Source organism: Silene latifolia, chromosome 1 (assembly GCF_048544455.1).
Source record: "Silene latifolia isolate original U9 population chromosome 1, ASM4854445v1, whole genome shotgun sequence".
NCBI lineage: Eukaryota > Viridiplantae > Streptophyta > Magnoliopsida > Caryophyllales > Caryophyllaceae > Silene > Silene latifolia.
The window spans coordinates 176442362-176457749 of NC_133526.1; the positions used below are offsets into that span (position 1 = coordinate 176442362).

General features: G+C 34.5%; 3 protein-coding genes across 3 annotated transcripts; 1 reads left to right on the forward strand and 2 right to left on the reverse strand.

The window, feature by feature from the left end:
• LOC141588073 (uncharacterized) lies at positions 1 to 1047 on the reverse strand. The gene has a single exon (XM_074409530.1). The coding sequence runs from the start codon at positions 1045 to 1047 to the stop codon at positions 1 to 3; it is 1047 nt and encodes a 348-aa protein (XP_074265631.1).
• Positions 1048 to 3453: 2406 nt separating this feature from the next.
• Positions 3454 to 4498, reverse strand: LOC141588075 (uncharacterized). The gene is made up of 2 exons (XM_074409531.1): positions 3907 to 4498; positions 3454 to 3764 (listed from the first exon to the last, which is right to left on the reverse strand). The coding sequence occupies exons 1-2, from the start codon at positions 4496 to 4498 to the stop codon at positions 3454 to 3456; spliced, it is 903 nt and encodes a 300-aa protein (XP_074265632.1).
• A 916-nt stretch (positions 4499 to 5414) lies between these two features.
• Positions 5415 to 8307, forward strand: LOC141612376 (pentatricopeptide repeat-containing protein At3g25210, mitochondrial). The gene is made up of 2 exons (XM_074431140.1): positions 5415 to 5521; positions 6683 to 8307. The coding sequence occupies exon 2, from the start codon at positions 6717 to 6719 to the stop codon at positions 7857 to 7859; it is 1143 nt and encodes a 380-aa protein (XP_074287241.1). The 5' UTR covers positions 5415 to 5521; positions 6683 to 6716; the 3' UTR covers positions 7860 to 8307.
• The last annotated feature ends 7081 nt before the right edge of the window (positions 8308 to 15388 follow it).

The window sequence follows — 15388 nt, forward strand, 5'->3', positions numbered from 1 at the left end:
TCATTCTATTCCGTACTTAGCCCTAATAATGTTGCACACTTGTTCATGATCCTTTCTTGCCCGATCATCCATATTTGAAGTGTCCTTGGTTAGAATTTCAAAATCCGATATACGGATGCGTTCCTCCCATAACGAAAATTTCTTTGTTTGTAACTCTTTATACTCTCCAAATGAGTTCACAAAGTCTTCTTTGCCCTTCTTCTTAGAGCCCCTAACTTTCGATGCCGCTTTAGATGCCTTCTGACCTATTGGACGTTTCTCCGATATTTCTTCTACATTGGTACCTTCATCGATGTTTGTAGACGGTGTGGTTGTCATCGAATTTTTTTGTCTCTTTGATGCACCGCTGTTTTTATTCCTATTTGCAAATTCCTCCCATTTTGGTTGGTGTCGAAGAATTTCCCAAGAATGCAAATATGGGAATGTCTTCTGTTGGCCATTCTTGTGACGAGTACTCCATAGTTGATTAGCCATGTTCTTCAAAGATTCTTCATTATGACCACTAGGATGACTCTCTTTAATTTGTATATAGCATCCGTTGAACTTCGATACTTCGACGCTCATCTTAAACCAATGATTAGAAGCCTTTGGAATGTCGATTGGATCACCGCCTTTCCTCCATTCGTTGTAGTAGTCAACAATTCTTTGCCAATAACTATTGTAAGATTGATGATTACCGGTGGCACCGTCATTTGAAATTGTTAACCAACTTTTGCATAGATCCTCATCTTTTGTTTGGCTCCACTTAAATTTGCCTTTCATGTTTGATGATTCTACGATTTGAACTTCATCCTTTTCTTCAACTTCATGTTGACGAGTTTGAGACTCGGTACCCGACATCGGCGTTGAACTATCTTGGTTAGAAAAGCCACCCAAGCTATTTCTTCTTGTGCTCTCTGGTGCCATATATGATTGATAGTTGTAGTTAGGATAGTGTTGAGGGATAGGTTGATGATGTGAATAGTTCGGAGATTGTATATTTACGCTTCTTGGCAATGCTCGAGGAGGAGGTGTTTGAGAATTTTGTAGTATATCTTCATTATCCATGCTAATTTCAATAATCCGAAATTGGAAGACAAAATATTTAACATGAAATTTGCATAAGGAAAGTTAACAAAACAAAGCATGAAATATGGAACTAATTTCTAAATTATAGGGGAAAGTTTGTTTACATTTCACAAGTATATAGGACTATAGGAGTTATATGTAGATTTTGGTTGTTTGTAGATATAGGACTATAGGAGTTATATATAGCATTGATCATCAAAGCAACATAAATAATATTCCTCACTTAATTCAATGTCTCTATTCGAGAGACTGTCTCCTCTAAGAATTGTGATCATGATTTTTTTTTTTTTTTATCACACTTCAAAGATAGAAAAACGAAAATGTCGAACCATAACAAGTTCAATTCATACCAGAAATGTAAGTGTTCTTGTCGGTGATCAAGCTTTTTTTCTTTGTTGTATGATCAAGCAAAGTAAGCCAAATTCTCGAACTAAGCATTTAGATATAGTATGCTCGAACTAAGCATTTAGCGTCGGCGATACAATTCGATACATCAAGCAATTTGAGTTATACGTAGGTTTTGATTAAAATGCAAATCAAATAATAAGAATAAATAAAAAATTAATAGAGCTAATTTCCTATTGGTTGTTTGGTAAATGTGGGGCCATCTAAGCAAGTAGCTTAATGAAGCTACTAGCTTAAGCCAAGCTAATATATACATCCTTCTCCAATGGTGTAGCAACTAGCTTGCAATTTTATGAAATTGCAAGCAAGTCCCTAAGCTACACCATTGGACTTGCTCTTAATAAACTTGTGCAAGTGGCATTATTCATACGACCATAGAGATAAAACATTAAGAAAATCACAAATTTTCATTTAAGAGTGACATCTCCGTCCAAACCAGGAGTTCCGCCCTCACGAATGAACAAATTCCACAGTATGGAAATAAGTTTCGATAAAAATTCCCAAGAGTATCATTTCGATTAAACCCGGATTACCTTTGGAAGCTCCGTCGTATTGATAAAGGCAATCTGTATCACCCGATAAAATTCCGGTATCACTCTCTAACTATATATCTTACTCAAGCCAATTGTTTTTTAGGGTTTCGATTGATCGGGAATTGTGTATGTGATTGATTGCTTGAGGTTTAGGCTAGATTGATTTAGTATTATGGTTTGATTTGATTGGAGTGATTGTTGATTTGTGTAATTTATCTATGGTAATTTGATTGGAAGTAGCTGAAAATGATGTTAATGTAAGGGATTCCAATTGCTAGAATTCCAATTGTTGTTTTTTAGGGTTTGTAAATGATTATGTTTCTTTCTCGATTGATTACGAATCGTGATTGAATGTATGTGAGTAGTATTTTATTCAAATAGTATGATTCTGTCACTTGATGCATTTCTCGACACAATTTTCACCTTGGGTTTGCTAACACAAAGGAGGTCTGCGTATGTCGACCTCCCGCCTTGCAATTTTACATGAGCCATTGAGGCACTATGTTTATGTTGTCGTTATTGTTGTTGGTATGATTCCAGTGAATGGGTGGGAGGACTAGGTTTGGATATGAATGATGTTTTTTCGGTTATTTGTTTTGAGTGAAGTCGTCTTGGGGACCATTAGTTGATGAGCTGATTAGTGGTTAATGAAGCTTACAAATATGGCTGCATAATCTAACCAAATTGATTGGGTTGATTTTGCCCCTATTACGAGTCTCATGGATACCCTTTCATACTAACACAACTCAAAAACTCTCGTTTAGACGTGTTTTTCCTTGCGAGTATCTTTGCTCTTCTAAGTGATCTTGTTTTGAGTTTCATAGATTTTTCTTACTTAATTCATTTGCATGTTTATGGGTCATAATAAATGTTTTGAACTCATGGTAAAGTTCAGATTTTAAAGTTGTTATTTATCATGCTACTGATCTACAAATTCATTGACTAATTTAGGATTTTTGATATTGATTTTTGTGTGAAATTGGCTGAAATTCAATGATGTGTTGAATATTTTTTGGGCTTTCTTTACCTAATTAATCTCTACGTTTTCGGGTCATAACTCATAATATATGTTCGAATTCATGGTAATGTTAAACTTTTGATGGTGTTATTAATCATGCAATTGATCTGGTTCACTAATTTAGGACCTTTGATATTGTGTTGAAGATTTGTTATTTTATTTTTTTTTTTTTTTTACCTAATTACTTTTGTGTTGTAGGGTTCTAGTGGAGGACTTGGCCAAGTATTTTTTCGAAAAAAGGCCGTTAAAGCCTCTGTTTTGACCTCCGAAGTTTTTCTATCTATATTATGTTCATTCAATTTTGCGAACTTTTGCATAAATTGTCTAAAACAAATCAAAGCTTTTATTATTACGAACTACTAATTAAATGGACGTAATCTATGCTTAACCCTGCGTAATAATTCAGAAAATCGACTAATTAAACAGAAATCATTCTATTCCGTACTTAGCCCTAATAATGTTGCACACTTGTTCATGATCCTTTCTTGCCCGATCATCCATATTTGAAGTGTCCTTGGTTAGAATTTCAAAATCCGATATACGGATGCGTTCCTCCCATAACGAAAATTTCTTTGTTTGTAACTCTTTATACTCTCCAAATGAGTTCACAAAGTCTTCACTGCCCTTCTTCTTAGAGCCCCTACCTTTCGATGCCGCTTTAGATGCCTTCTGACCTATTGGACGTTTCTCCGATATTTCTTCTACATTGGTACCTTCATCGATGTTTGTAGACGGTGTGGCTGTCATCGAATTTTTTTGTCTCTTTGATGCAATTGTTTTTATTCCTATTTGCAAATTCCTCCCATTTTGGTTGGTGTCGAAGAATTTCCCAAGAATGCAAATATGGGAATGTCTTCTGTTGGCCATTCTTGTGACGAGTACTCCATAGTTGATTAGCCATGTTCTTCAAAGATTCTTCATTATGACCACTAGGATGACTCTCTTTAATTTGTATATAGCATCCGTTGAACTTCGATACTTCGACGCTCATCTTAAACCAATGATTAGAAGCCTTTGGAATGTCGATTGGATCACCGCCTTTCCTCCATTCGTTGTAGTAGTCAACAATTCTTTGCCAATAACTATTGTAAGATTGATGATTACCGGTGGCACCGTCATTTGAAATTGTTAACCAACTTTTGCATAGATCCTCATCTTTTGTTTGGCTCCACTTAAATTTGCCTTTCATGTTTGATGATTCTACGATTTGAACTTCATCCTCTTCTTCAACTTCATGTTGACGAGTTTGAGACTCGGTACCCGACATCGGCGTTGAACTATCTTGGTTAGAAAAGCCACCCAAGCTATTTCTTCTTGTGCTCTCTGGTGCCATATATGATTGATAGTTATAGTTAGGATAGTGTTGAGGGATAGGTTGATGATGTGAATAGTTCGGAGATTGTATATTTACGCTTCTTGGCAATGCTCGAGGAGGAGGTGTTTGAGAATTTTGTAGTATATCTTCATTATCCATGCTAATTTCAATAATCCGAAATTGGAAGACAAAATATTTAACATGAAATTTGCATAAGGAAAGTTAACAAAACAAAGCATGAAATATGGAACTAATTTCTAAATTATAGGGGAAAGTTTGTTTACATTTCACAAGTATATAGGACTATAGGAGTTATATGTAGATTTTGGTTGTTTGTAGATATAGGACTATAGGAGTTATATATAGCATTGGATCATCAGCAACATAAATAATATTCCTCACTTAATTCAATGTCTCTATTCGAGAGACTGTCTCCTCTAAGAATTGTGATCAACAGATTTTTTTTTTTTTTTTTATCACACTTCAATATAGAAAAACGAAAATGTCGAACCATAACAAGTTCAATTCATACCAGAAATGTAAGTGTTACTGTCAGTGATCAAGCTTTTTTTGCTTTGTTGTTGTATGATCAAACAAAGTAAGCCAAATTCTCGAACTAAGCATTTAGATATAGTATGCTCGAACTAAGCATTTAGCGTCGGCGATACAATTCGATACATCAAGCAATTTGAGTTATACGTAGGTTTTGATTAAAATGCAAATCAAATAATAAGAATAAATAAAAAATTAATAGAGCTAATTTCCTATTGGTTGTTTGGTAAATGTGGGGCCATCTAAGCAAGTAGCTTAATGAAGCTACTAGCTTAAGCCAAGCTAATATATACATCCTTCTCCAATGGTGTAGAAGAACTAGCTTGCAATTTTATGAAATTGCAAGCAAGTCCCTAAGCTACACCATTGGACTTGCTCTTAATAAACTTGTGCAAGTGGCATTATTCATACGACCATAGAGATAAAACATTAAGAAAATCACAAATTTTCATTTAAGAGTGACATCTCCGTCCAAACCAGGAGTTCCGCCCTCACGAATGAACAAATTCCACAGGGCTGGAAATAAGTTTCGATAAAAATTCCCAGTATCATTTCGATTAAACCCGGATTACCTTTGGAAGCTCCGTCTGTATTCAGTAAAGGCAACTGTATCACCTGATAAAATTCCCGGTATCACTCTCTAACTATATATCTTACTCAAGCCAATTGTTTTTTTAGGGTTTCTGATTGATCAGGAATTGTGTATGTGATTGATTGCTTGAGGTTTAGGCTAGATTGATTTAGTATTATGGTTTGATTTGATTGGAGTGATTGTTGATTTGTGTAATTTATCTATGGTAATTTGATTGGAAGTAGCTGAAAATGATGTTAATGTAAGGGATTCCAATTGCTAGAATTCCAATTGTTGTTTTTTAGGGTTTGTAAATGATTATGTTTCTTCTCTTGATTGATTACGAATCGTGATTGAATGTATGTGAGTAGTATTTTATTCAAATAGTATGATTCTGTCACTTGATGCATTTCTCGACACAATTTTCACCTTGGGTTTGCTAACACAAAGGAGGGCGTATGTCGACCTCCCCCCTCGCAATTTTACATGAGCCATTGAGGCACTATGTTTATGTTGTCGTTATTGTTGTTGGTATGATTCCAGTGAATGGGTGGGAGGACTAGGTTTGGATATGAATGATGTTTTTTCGGTTATTTGTTTTGAGTGAAGTCGTCTTGGGGACCATTAGTTGATGAGCTGATTAGTGGTTAATGAAGCTTACAAAGATGGCTGCATAATCTAACCAAATTGATTGGGTTGATTTTGCCCCTATTACGAGTCTACTGGATACCCTTTCATACTAACACAACTCAAAAACTCTTTCGTTTAGACGTGTTTTTCCTTGCAGTGTACTGCTCTTCTAATTGATCTTGTTTTGAGTTTCATAGATTTTTCTTACTTAATTCATTTGCATGTTTCTGGGTCATAATAAATGTTTTGAACTCATGGTAAAGTTCAGATTTTAAAGTTGTTATTTATCATGCTACTGATCTACAAATTCATTGACTAATTTAGGATTTTTGATATTGATTTTTGTGTGAAATTGGCTGAAATTCAATGATGTGTTGAATATTTTTTGGGCTTTCTTTACCTAATTAATCTCTACGTTTCTGGGTCATAACTCATAATATATGTTCTGAATTCATGGTAATGTTAAACTTTTGATGGTGTTATTAATCATGCAATTGATCTGGTTCACTAATTTAGGACCTTTGATATTGTGTTGAAGATTTGTTATTTTTTTTATTTTTTATTTTTACCTAATTACTTTTGTGTTGTAGGGTTCTAGTGGAAAATGCAACCACAACCACAAGAATGACAACTATCTCACTCCTTCGCCGCACCCACACCCTTACCACCACCACCCTCCTTCCCTTCCTTGCCCACCTACACTCCTTCTCCACCACCACATCCACACCCACACCCACACCCACACCCGCACCCAACCTCAGCCACCGTTCCCAAACCCCCTTAGAAAAACAATTTGAAACATGGACCACGCACCTCAAACCTGGCTTCACCCCATCTGACGTCAACCAAGCCCTCAACTCCCAAACCGACCCAGACCTAGCCTACGACATCTTCCGCTGGACCGCTCAACATCGCAACTACAAACACAACCAAACCACTTACCTAACCATGATCCACCTCTCCCTTTCCGGTCACCGCCACCGCATTGCCTCTTCCCTCTTAGACGACATCCTCGCTGGCACCGTCCCTCCGTCCACCCCCTTTTACAATTCCCTCATCCGCTTCTGCTGCTCCCACCCCTGCCTGTTCGCCCGTGCCTTCGACCTCTACAAGAGAATGATTAAGCCTAAGCCTGTGACTACCAATCAAGATTTTGTGCCCTGCTGCAGGCCTGACTTGGACACATACACTATGTTGTTTACAGTCCTGTTGAGGAAGTTTGGGAAAATTAATGTTGGGTATGTGTATTTGAATAGTGTGAGGTCGTTGACGAGGCAGATGAAGCAGTTTGGGGTAGTGCCGGATGTGTACGTGTTGAATATGGTGATTAAAGCTTATGCGAAATGTTTGCAGCTGGATGAGGCGGTTAGGGTGTTTAGGGAGATGGGATTGTATGGGTGCGAGCCCAATAAGTACAGTTATAGTTATTTGGTCAAGGGGTTGTGTGAGAAAGGGAGGGTTTGGGAGGGATTGAAGTGTTTTAGGGAGATGAGGGAGAAGAATTTGGTTGGGACGAGTAGCGCTTGGATGGCATTGGTGTGTAGTTTGGCGATTGAGAGGAGGTTTGAGGAGACAGTTGAGGTTTTAAGGGATATGGTTGGGAATGGAATGAGTCCTGACATGATGACTTATAGGACGGTGTTTGACGAGTTGTGTAGAGGTGGGAAAGGGAATGAGGCTATTGAGCTTCTTGAGGAATTTCGAGGGAAGGATGTCAAGATGATTGATAAGAATTATAAGGCATTATTGAAAGAATTGCATTTTTGAATTGGGATTAGGTGTTGGTGGCGGTCTGGTTCTATGCGATTACATCATCAACTGCATTTGACGGCCCTGCAGACTCCTAATCGCTTTCAAGAGCCTTCTGAACTCTGTCTATACTTCGTCCTTGGGCCTTGTATAGTGATGACATGGTCGTAACTTGGAGAAGATACATCTGTCTGCCCTTTGGACCATCTAATCTGGCGAGAGAAGCATACAGCAACTGTGGTTATTTTGTCAAAATATGTCCCATGTTTTGTAGGTATGTTGGAAGGTAATAGTTACTAGAATACTAGTTACAAACCGTCCTACGATGTACTTTTGAAAAATTCGAGCACAATTTTCAATACATGAATTTTGTAGGTATATGTTAAGGTACTAGTTGGATGAATAATGGCTTGCAATGTTAGTATTTCGGCATTGCTCAATAATACACAAAGTGAACTTTGCTCAATTTTATTGGATTACACAAATTGATGCCATGAATATTCATAGTTATTACAGTATGTTAAATGCAGCTCTTGGCATACAAAGTGAGGGAGTATTACTGTATTAGTGAAACTTGATTTAAGAGGAGTATCAAAATTTCGGAAGTATACAGCGACTATGTTTGTTCACAAATTTAGTACAGTGCATTAAAATTTCCATTTGCTGTTTTAGTTTTGAAGTCCTTGCTATATCTTTTCTTGTCACGGATGAACGGAGTATGGGGAACTATATTTCCAACCGGCAAGTCGACAACCACTGTTTTAGACTTTTAGCTGTGCAGACCTTGTATATCCTGCTTCTCCCGTTCTCCGGATGCGTGGAATATGACAACCACTGTTTTAGACTTTTAGCTATGCAGATCTTTTGAATCGCTTGGAAATTATCTTAGAGAGTTCTTATAAGAGTTTGAAAAACCTTAGTTACAACAATACTATACAGATATTAATCACGTAGATATTTATAAAAACGATTATATAGTACTATATTAGTGATATTATAATGTTTATTTTAAGACAATCGATAGTATGATAACTTTATTTAAGACAAAATCATAATTAAAAAATAAAATGGATGCTAAATATACATAAATTGGTTATAAATGTGTCATATAATGATAATCTCGGCAATAAAATAGAAAATTTATGAACTATAATCAGTCCGTCTTGCTTATGACGGAGATACCCGTCGCAAGCTTGCGACGGGTCGGATAGTGGTGTATTCGTGGAAATTGGGTCGACATTAGTTACTGTATATGAATAGTCAGGTGAGACTTTTTTTTACGTCTGCATTAATTAGGTTGCTTAAACCTATCCTAAATCCCCCCCTTCCCAATGTAACCTCCCCCTCCCCCTCTCCCTATCACAATTACATTCACCGTTCTCTCTCCCCCTTCTATCTCCCCATTCAAATGTTTATGAAATAAAGCTTCCATTTTCTTGCACATCCTTCGTAATTAACAAAAAAATAATAAAACATTATCAATAATCATGGTGACAAAACGTATCACACTGAAGAAGAACACAAGATCCGTAAGCAAGAGTGACGGTGTCGGTGAAGGTATGTATTTCTGTTACTATTGTTAATACTTTTTGGGGTTATAATTATCGTTATCGTTGATTTAAAAGGAGACATGCAAATTAAATTAATTTTTATTGAATATGGTCTCCTTTTCTGATTTTATGTCGTTGGTGCTTTTGTTGTGATTTTGTTTCAGGGGAGGATGAAGTGCCGGTGGCTATGAACCAGTCCAGATCTTCAACTGGTCGAAGGAGGAAGAAGGTTGTGGCAGTGGAGGATGAAATTGAGGAGACTGATGTGGCTGCCGAAGGTACAGATGATGAGGAAATGGATGTAGGTAAAGGTAAACGGAAGAAGGTGACATTCAGTTTAGGGAGTGCAAGAGATAAGAGGAAGGGAAAGACAGTTGAGGAAGATGAACAGGAAGAGGAGGAGGAAGACGATATTGAGACAGATGTGGATGAAGAGGAGGAGGTTGATACAGGCAAGTTATCGGTTGAACTGTTTTATTTATTTGAGTTATTATTTTTTAGCCATTCTCATCATACCCGTTTTTGACCAAAATTGTAGACGTTGTGAATGAAGCTGTGAAGTTGGCGGTAAATGCATGGAAAAGTGCGCAGAAAAATAAAGCGGTTGGAAAGCCAAGAGACGTGACAAAAGGTGAGTTGTTGACATATTCTGTGAATTTGTCGACATATTTACTAAAGTTGTGTGGACATTATTTACAGTACTTTGTTTACATTTTGCAGATTGTGCATTGGAGCCAAAGGCCTTGAAGATGATTCAGCGGAAAAGAGAGGTTGGTGAGGGGTCGAAGAAACGAAGGGGAGGTGAATATTCTTTGGTGCTGGCAAAGTGAGTAGTCTTTTCTGATCTGGGACTTGTGATGTTGATTATTGACATTTCTCTTGAAAGTGATAACAAGTTTTTTTCAAAGTTGTAATTTTTTATGTTTGTTCATTATTTGGGTGTGCAAATGTGGGTGAAATGTAAAGGAATGAAGAGGGTGACATTCAGGGTGGATGTGTTTACATTTTTTGTTTGTGTGTCACTCTTATAATGTCGTTATATTTTGTTCACTTGGAAGGTAACTTAGACTATAAACAACACTGATGAATATGGTGACAAGTTTCTGGATTCTTGGTGTTAATTTTGATGTGTCTTCAGTTAGTGAGTAACCATTTGTGAGATGTTTGTCGTGATATAAAATGGTAAAAAATTGGGCTGAATTTGTTGACATTGTTTTAATGTAATGATACATTTTGGGTATGTGTGTTAGTCTTTGGGTGTTCAAATGTTGGTCTAATGTAATTTTTGATGTGTCTTCAGTTAGTGAGTAACCATTCCCGTGTTTTCCTTCACATGAGCATACAAAATATCTCTCTATCTCAGGTGTGCCAGGCCCGTTTGCTCTACGAGAAGTGCCTTTCCTAATGCTAAAACCAACAGCCTGTGAGTGTTTTCGATACATCTCGTAGATCTCTTCCCATTTATCGGTTTTCCTCCCCGATAGTGACTTGGAATAATCAGTACCTAATGAAGTTGACAGTGTCACATTAGCTAAAAAAGTATAGCCATTGATCAAATACAACAGAACAAGTGCATTTAAATGAACTTAGATAGTGAAGTTGAATGGGTGACATTTGCCGTACGAATATAGACAGAAATAAACTATATTATGTCTGTTCATACTGAGATAGTCAAATTGACAGGGTGACATTTGACCAAAAGGTATAGACATCAATAGAATACTAAACACCAAGTGCCAACTGAGATAGTCTAATTGACAGGGTGACATTTGCCCATAAGGTATAGACATCAGTACAATACTAAACAATAATTGGAAACTGAGATAGTGTAGTTGACAGGGTGACATTTTCCAAAAATATATAGACATCTATACAATATTAAACAACAATTGCAAAATCCATTATTTGTCTTACTATAGTTAACAGGGCGACATTTGAAGTATAAGTGTGGACCTTTCTGAATACCAACATGTGCATTTCTATGAACTGTCATATCTAGTTAAGTGGATCACATGCGAAGAAAAAGTATAGACATGAATAAAATACAACACAGCATCATTTTTTTACATTATATGTCTTATTCTAGTTGACAGTTGACATTTGCCCCAAAACTAAACACCTTTGTGAAAGAAATGTCAACATTCTGTTGTAATTTAAAAAAATGTGTACTAATTATACATACCTTTACTATTATCCGTCAAACCTCCTTGAATTATGACATAGTCATCATCTTCGTCCACCATATTAACGTCAATTAACGCACCATTTTCGTCAGCCATTATTTTGATAGCACGTTTTGTGAGATATTAAGAATGTAAATTTGGGCAATTGATTTGAAGACGCTTATATAGTTTTGAACACAAGCAAGATTTTAATGGGATTTTTTTATTTGGGGTTTCTTAAAAATGTTGAACAATAGACTCATTTTCATGGGAAAGATCACAATTTGTAACTGAAGAAGAAGACGCAGGAGAGTAAAGAAGAAATATGGCATTAATGAGATAGATATGGCAATTATGAGAGAAATTTGGCATTAAATGCAATTAGGACTTATTGCAAATAATTGACAATAAGTGTCATGCAAAGTACTCACACGTACAACATGCAATAAAGTCTCAACAGTGCTTTGTCTTTATGATGTTTCCCGACCCGCGAATAATATGGTATGTAATTGACCCGTCGCAAACTTGCGACGGGTATCTCCGTCATAAGGGAGAATTTGTGGAACTATAATACAATCAAGTGTTGCATAAAAAGCTTTTGAATCAACAAACAAATCAATAATGAGCTTTTTTACTTTGATAAATAGTAGAATTAAATATTTTTAATTTTCAAATATAGGTAATTATTATGCCTCATTACATTTGAGTAACTAAAACACGAAAAATTCTTGTGTCCTCCGGTAGTACCGTACTCCTTACACCTAAGTTATTATTATATTCTATTTTGGTGGATTAGTTTTAAGTGTAAGGAGTACGGTACTCCCGGAGGACACAAGAATTTTTCCTAAAACACATCATAATTTTTAACCAATAATCAAAATCGCACCAGAAAAAGAAAGTATTTTGCATTTGTTTATACATTTGATTGCTCCCTCAATTACATCTTAAAAGTTGTGTTAATGAAAAAAAAAATGTAATTTAAATCACATCATTTGTACATATTTTAATTATGACAAAAAATGGAAAAAAACGTACGAATATAAATAGATAGTATAATATTTTCTCATTATTAAATCGGGTTGGATATCGAAATAGGTGCAGAAAAGATGGTGTACTTTTTCGTGTGTTATTTGTCCCACATTGAAAAATAACGTAGGTGTGGTAAATATACTACATATAAATAGTTGAATTGTCCCACATCAGAAAATTGTCATAAGGTGGGTGATCTTAAAAATTAATTTAGGAAAGTATTATAAATAATATTTTTTGATGTAAAAAATAAAGTGAGAATCTTTTAATTATTATAATATTTATTTTCTATAATATATTCAAGTGATGTTTCTAATTTTTATATAAAAAAAATTTACATTTCATTTGGCAAAAAAATATCATTAAGAAAATTATGAAAATAACATAATTTAATTCGTGGTAAAAATGATATCATTATCGTGTAGATTTCATATAATTTGTATATATATAAAATTGTGTACTTTTTAGTATATTATATGTCCCATATTGAAAAATAATGTAGGATTATATAAAAATAATAGAATTGTCCCACATCGAAATATTAACATAAGATATAGTAGTCTTATGATTATAAATATGAGCCATCCTTGTAACTTAGGTATCAACCTAACATCTTTTGCGTCTCTTAAATAAGATGTTTTGACTTTTGATCATATCTAAATAAATGATTAGATATAAGATGTAAATATTAAGATCTTATAACCATTTTTTTTTGCTAAGTTAATTACCCCGTTGCAACGCACGGGCATCCAAACTAGTATAATTAGTATATAACACCCGTGAATATCCACAGGGTTTTTTTAAATTAGTACAAATTAATCTACTCGATATATCTAATTATTTTAATATATATTTAATACATGATTTTTTTTTTTCAAAATAATTATTTTGTTAAAGTTATTTTCCAAAAATAAGAGTTTGACTCATAAACATTAGAATCGTTGCAATCATTTAATTTAGAGAAAAAAGAAAAACAAAAAAATTAACTCGTAATCTGAAAAATAAAAATTCACCGAACTTATCCCCTATTAATATTAACTCCAAATAACTCTCAAGATATTTTATAACCGTAACAATAAGTACTCTGGATGATTTATAATACAGAAGGAAAAACTAAAAGATTTCATTTTTCTTTTTGGAAAGAGTTTAATTTATTGGAGATACCAAATATAAATTGTAGTTTAAAGATGTCAATAACATTTCTTTTAAAATAAAAAAATAAACGGATTTTCTAACATGTGCCCTTAGGGCACATGATAATAAGCTAAATAGAGAAATATTGTTAAGAATATTTCATGATAAGTTATAGTTGAAACTCATATTTACCATAATTAGTGTAATAATCTTGAAAATCTCCCCTATTTAGCTTATTATCATGTGCCCTTAGGGCACATGTTAGAAAAACCCAAAAATAAAAGGTATACAATATGGACATTATTAGGGGAGAGATAAAGAAGTCAAAGAACATATCCTATTTCTACTTTAAAATTTTAAGAACAGCTAGGTTTGTTCTTTTGGACTGAAACGGATCTGAACTAAATTAAATTTATAGGATCTGAACTGAACTGAACTGAACTTATAGGATCTGAATTGAACTATAGAATCTGAACTGAACTGAACTTATTGGATCTGAACTGAACTTATAGGATCTGAATTGAACTGAACTTATAGAATCTGAACTGAACTTATAGAATCCGATTTTAAATTAACTTAAACTAATTTAACTTTATTATTATTATTATTATTATTATTATTATTATTATTATTATTATTATTATTATTATTATTATTGTTGTTCTTGTTCTTGTTGTTATTTTTATTATTAATTTTTTGTTTTTTTTTATAAACCGCAACTTTTGATTATTATTATTATTATTATTATAAAAAACGCAAACTTTTTGTGAGATTAAACAAAAATTTTATATGAAATTAGTGGGCAGCCAAGAGAAAACACTGATAAGAAAATATAGTCTAAAACACAAGGTAAAATAATAACATTTTTCCGCTTTATATACATTCGTTTGTTCATACATTATACCACGGTTACATTACGATAAAAATAATGAGAAGAGTGATAATTTTGTTTTGAATATAATAATGTATATATGTATCGAATAATTAATAACATCAAATGTTTTTGCGTCGGTTTTTAAAAATAATACTCCGTATTTTACTTTTCTAAACTGAATTTATAAGATCTGAACTTATAGGATCTGAACTGAACTGAACTGATAGGATATGAACTGAACTTATAGGATCTGAACTGAACTTATAGGATCTGATCTGAACTGAACTGAACTTATAGGATCTGAAGTGAACTTAAGTTAAGTGACTTTAAGTCTAAAAGAACAGGGCGCTAGTCTTGCTTGTGTTAATCCCGTCACAAGCTTGTGACCTCTCACAAAAAGGGAGAGGGGACAAGGTGCGGCATCTCCATGTGCTTCCCATTCACCTCTCAATGGGTATTTTGTGAGAGGAAATGTCTGTCACAAGCTTGTGACAGATATCGCCCGTCTTCATACCCCTAAAAAACAGAATTTATGAGAGAGAAAGAACATATCCTATTTCTACTTTAATTTTAAGAAATATCCCTAAAAAACAGAAGAAAAATATTATGATCATGTCCGAGAGTATTGGACTATTGGGTTTTTCAATTCGTCTTTCAAAAAGAAAACCCACCCAGTTGCTAATTGAGTTTCCTTGGAGGAGATGAATTAATGTTTTTTTTTAATGGTGCAATAAGGAGATAAGTGAATGAGTACGGCTATACGAGAAAGCATACCATTTTTTTGGGAAATTGAATTTG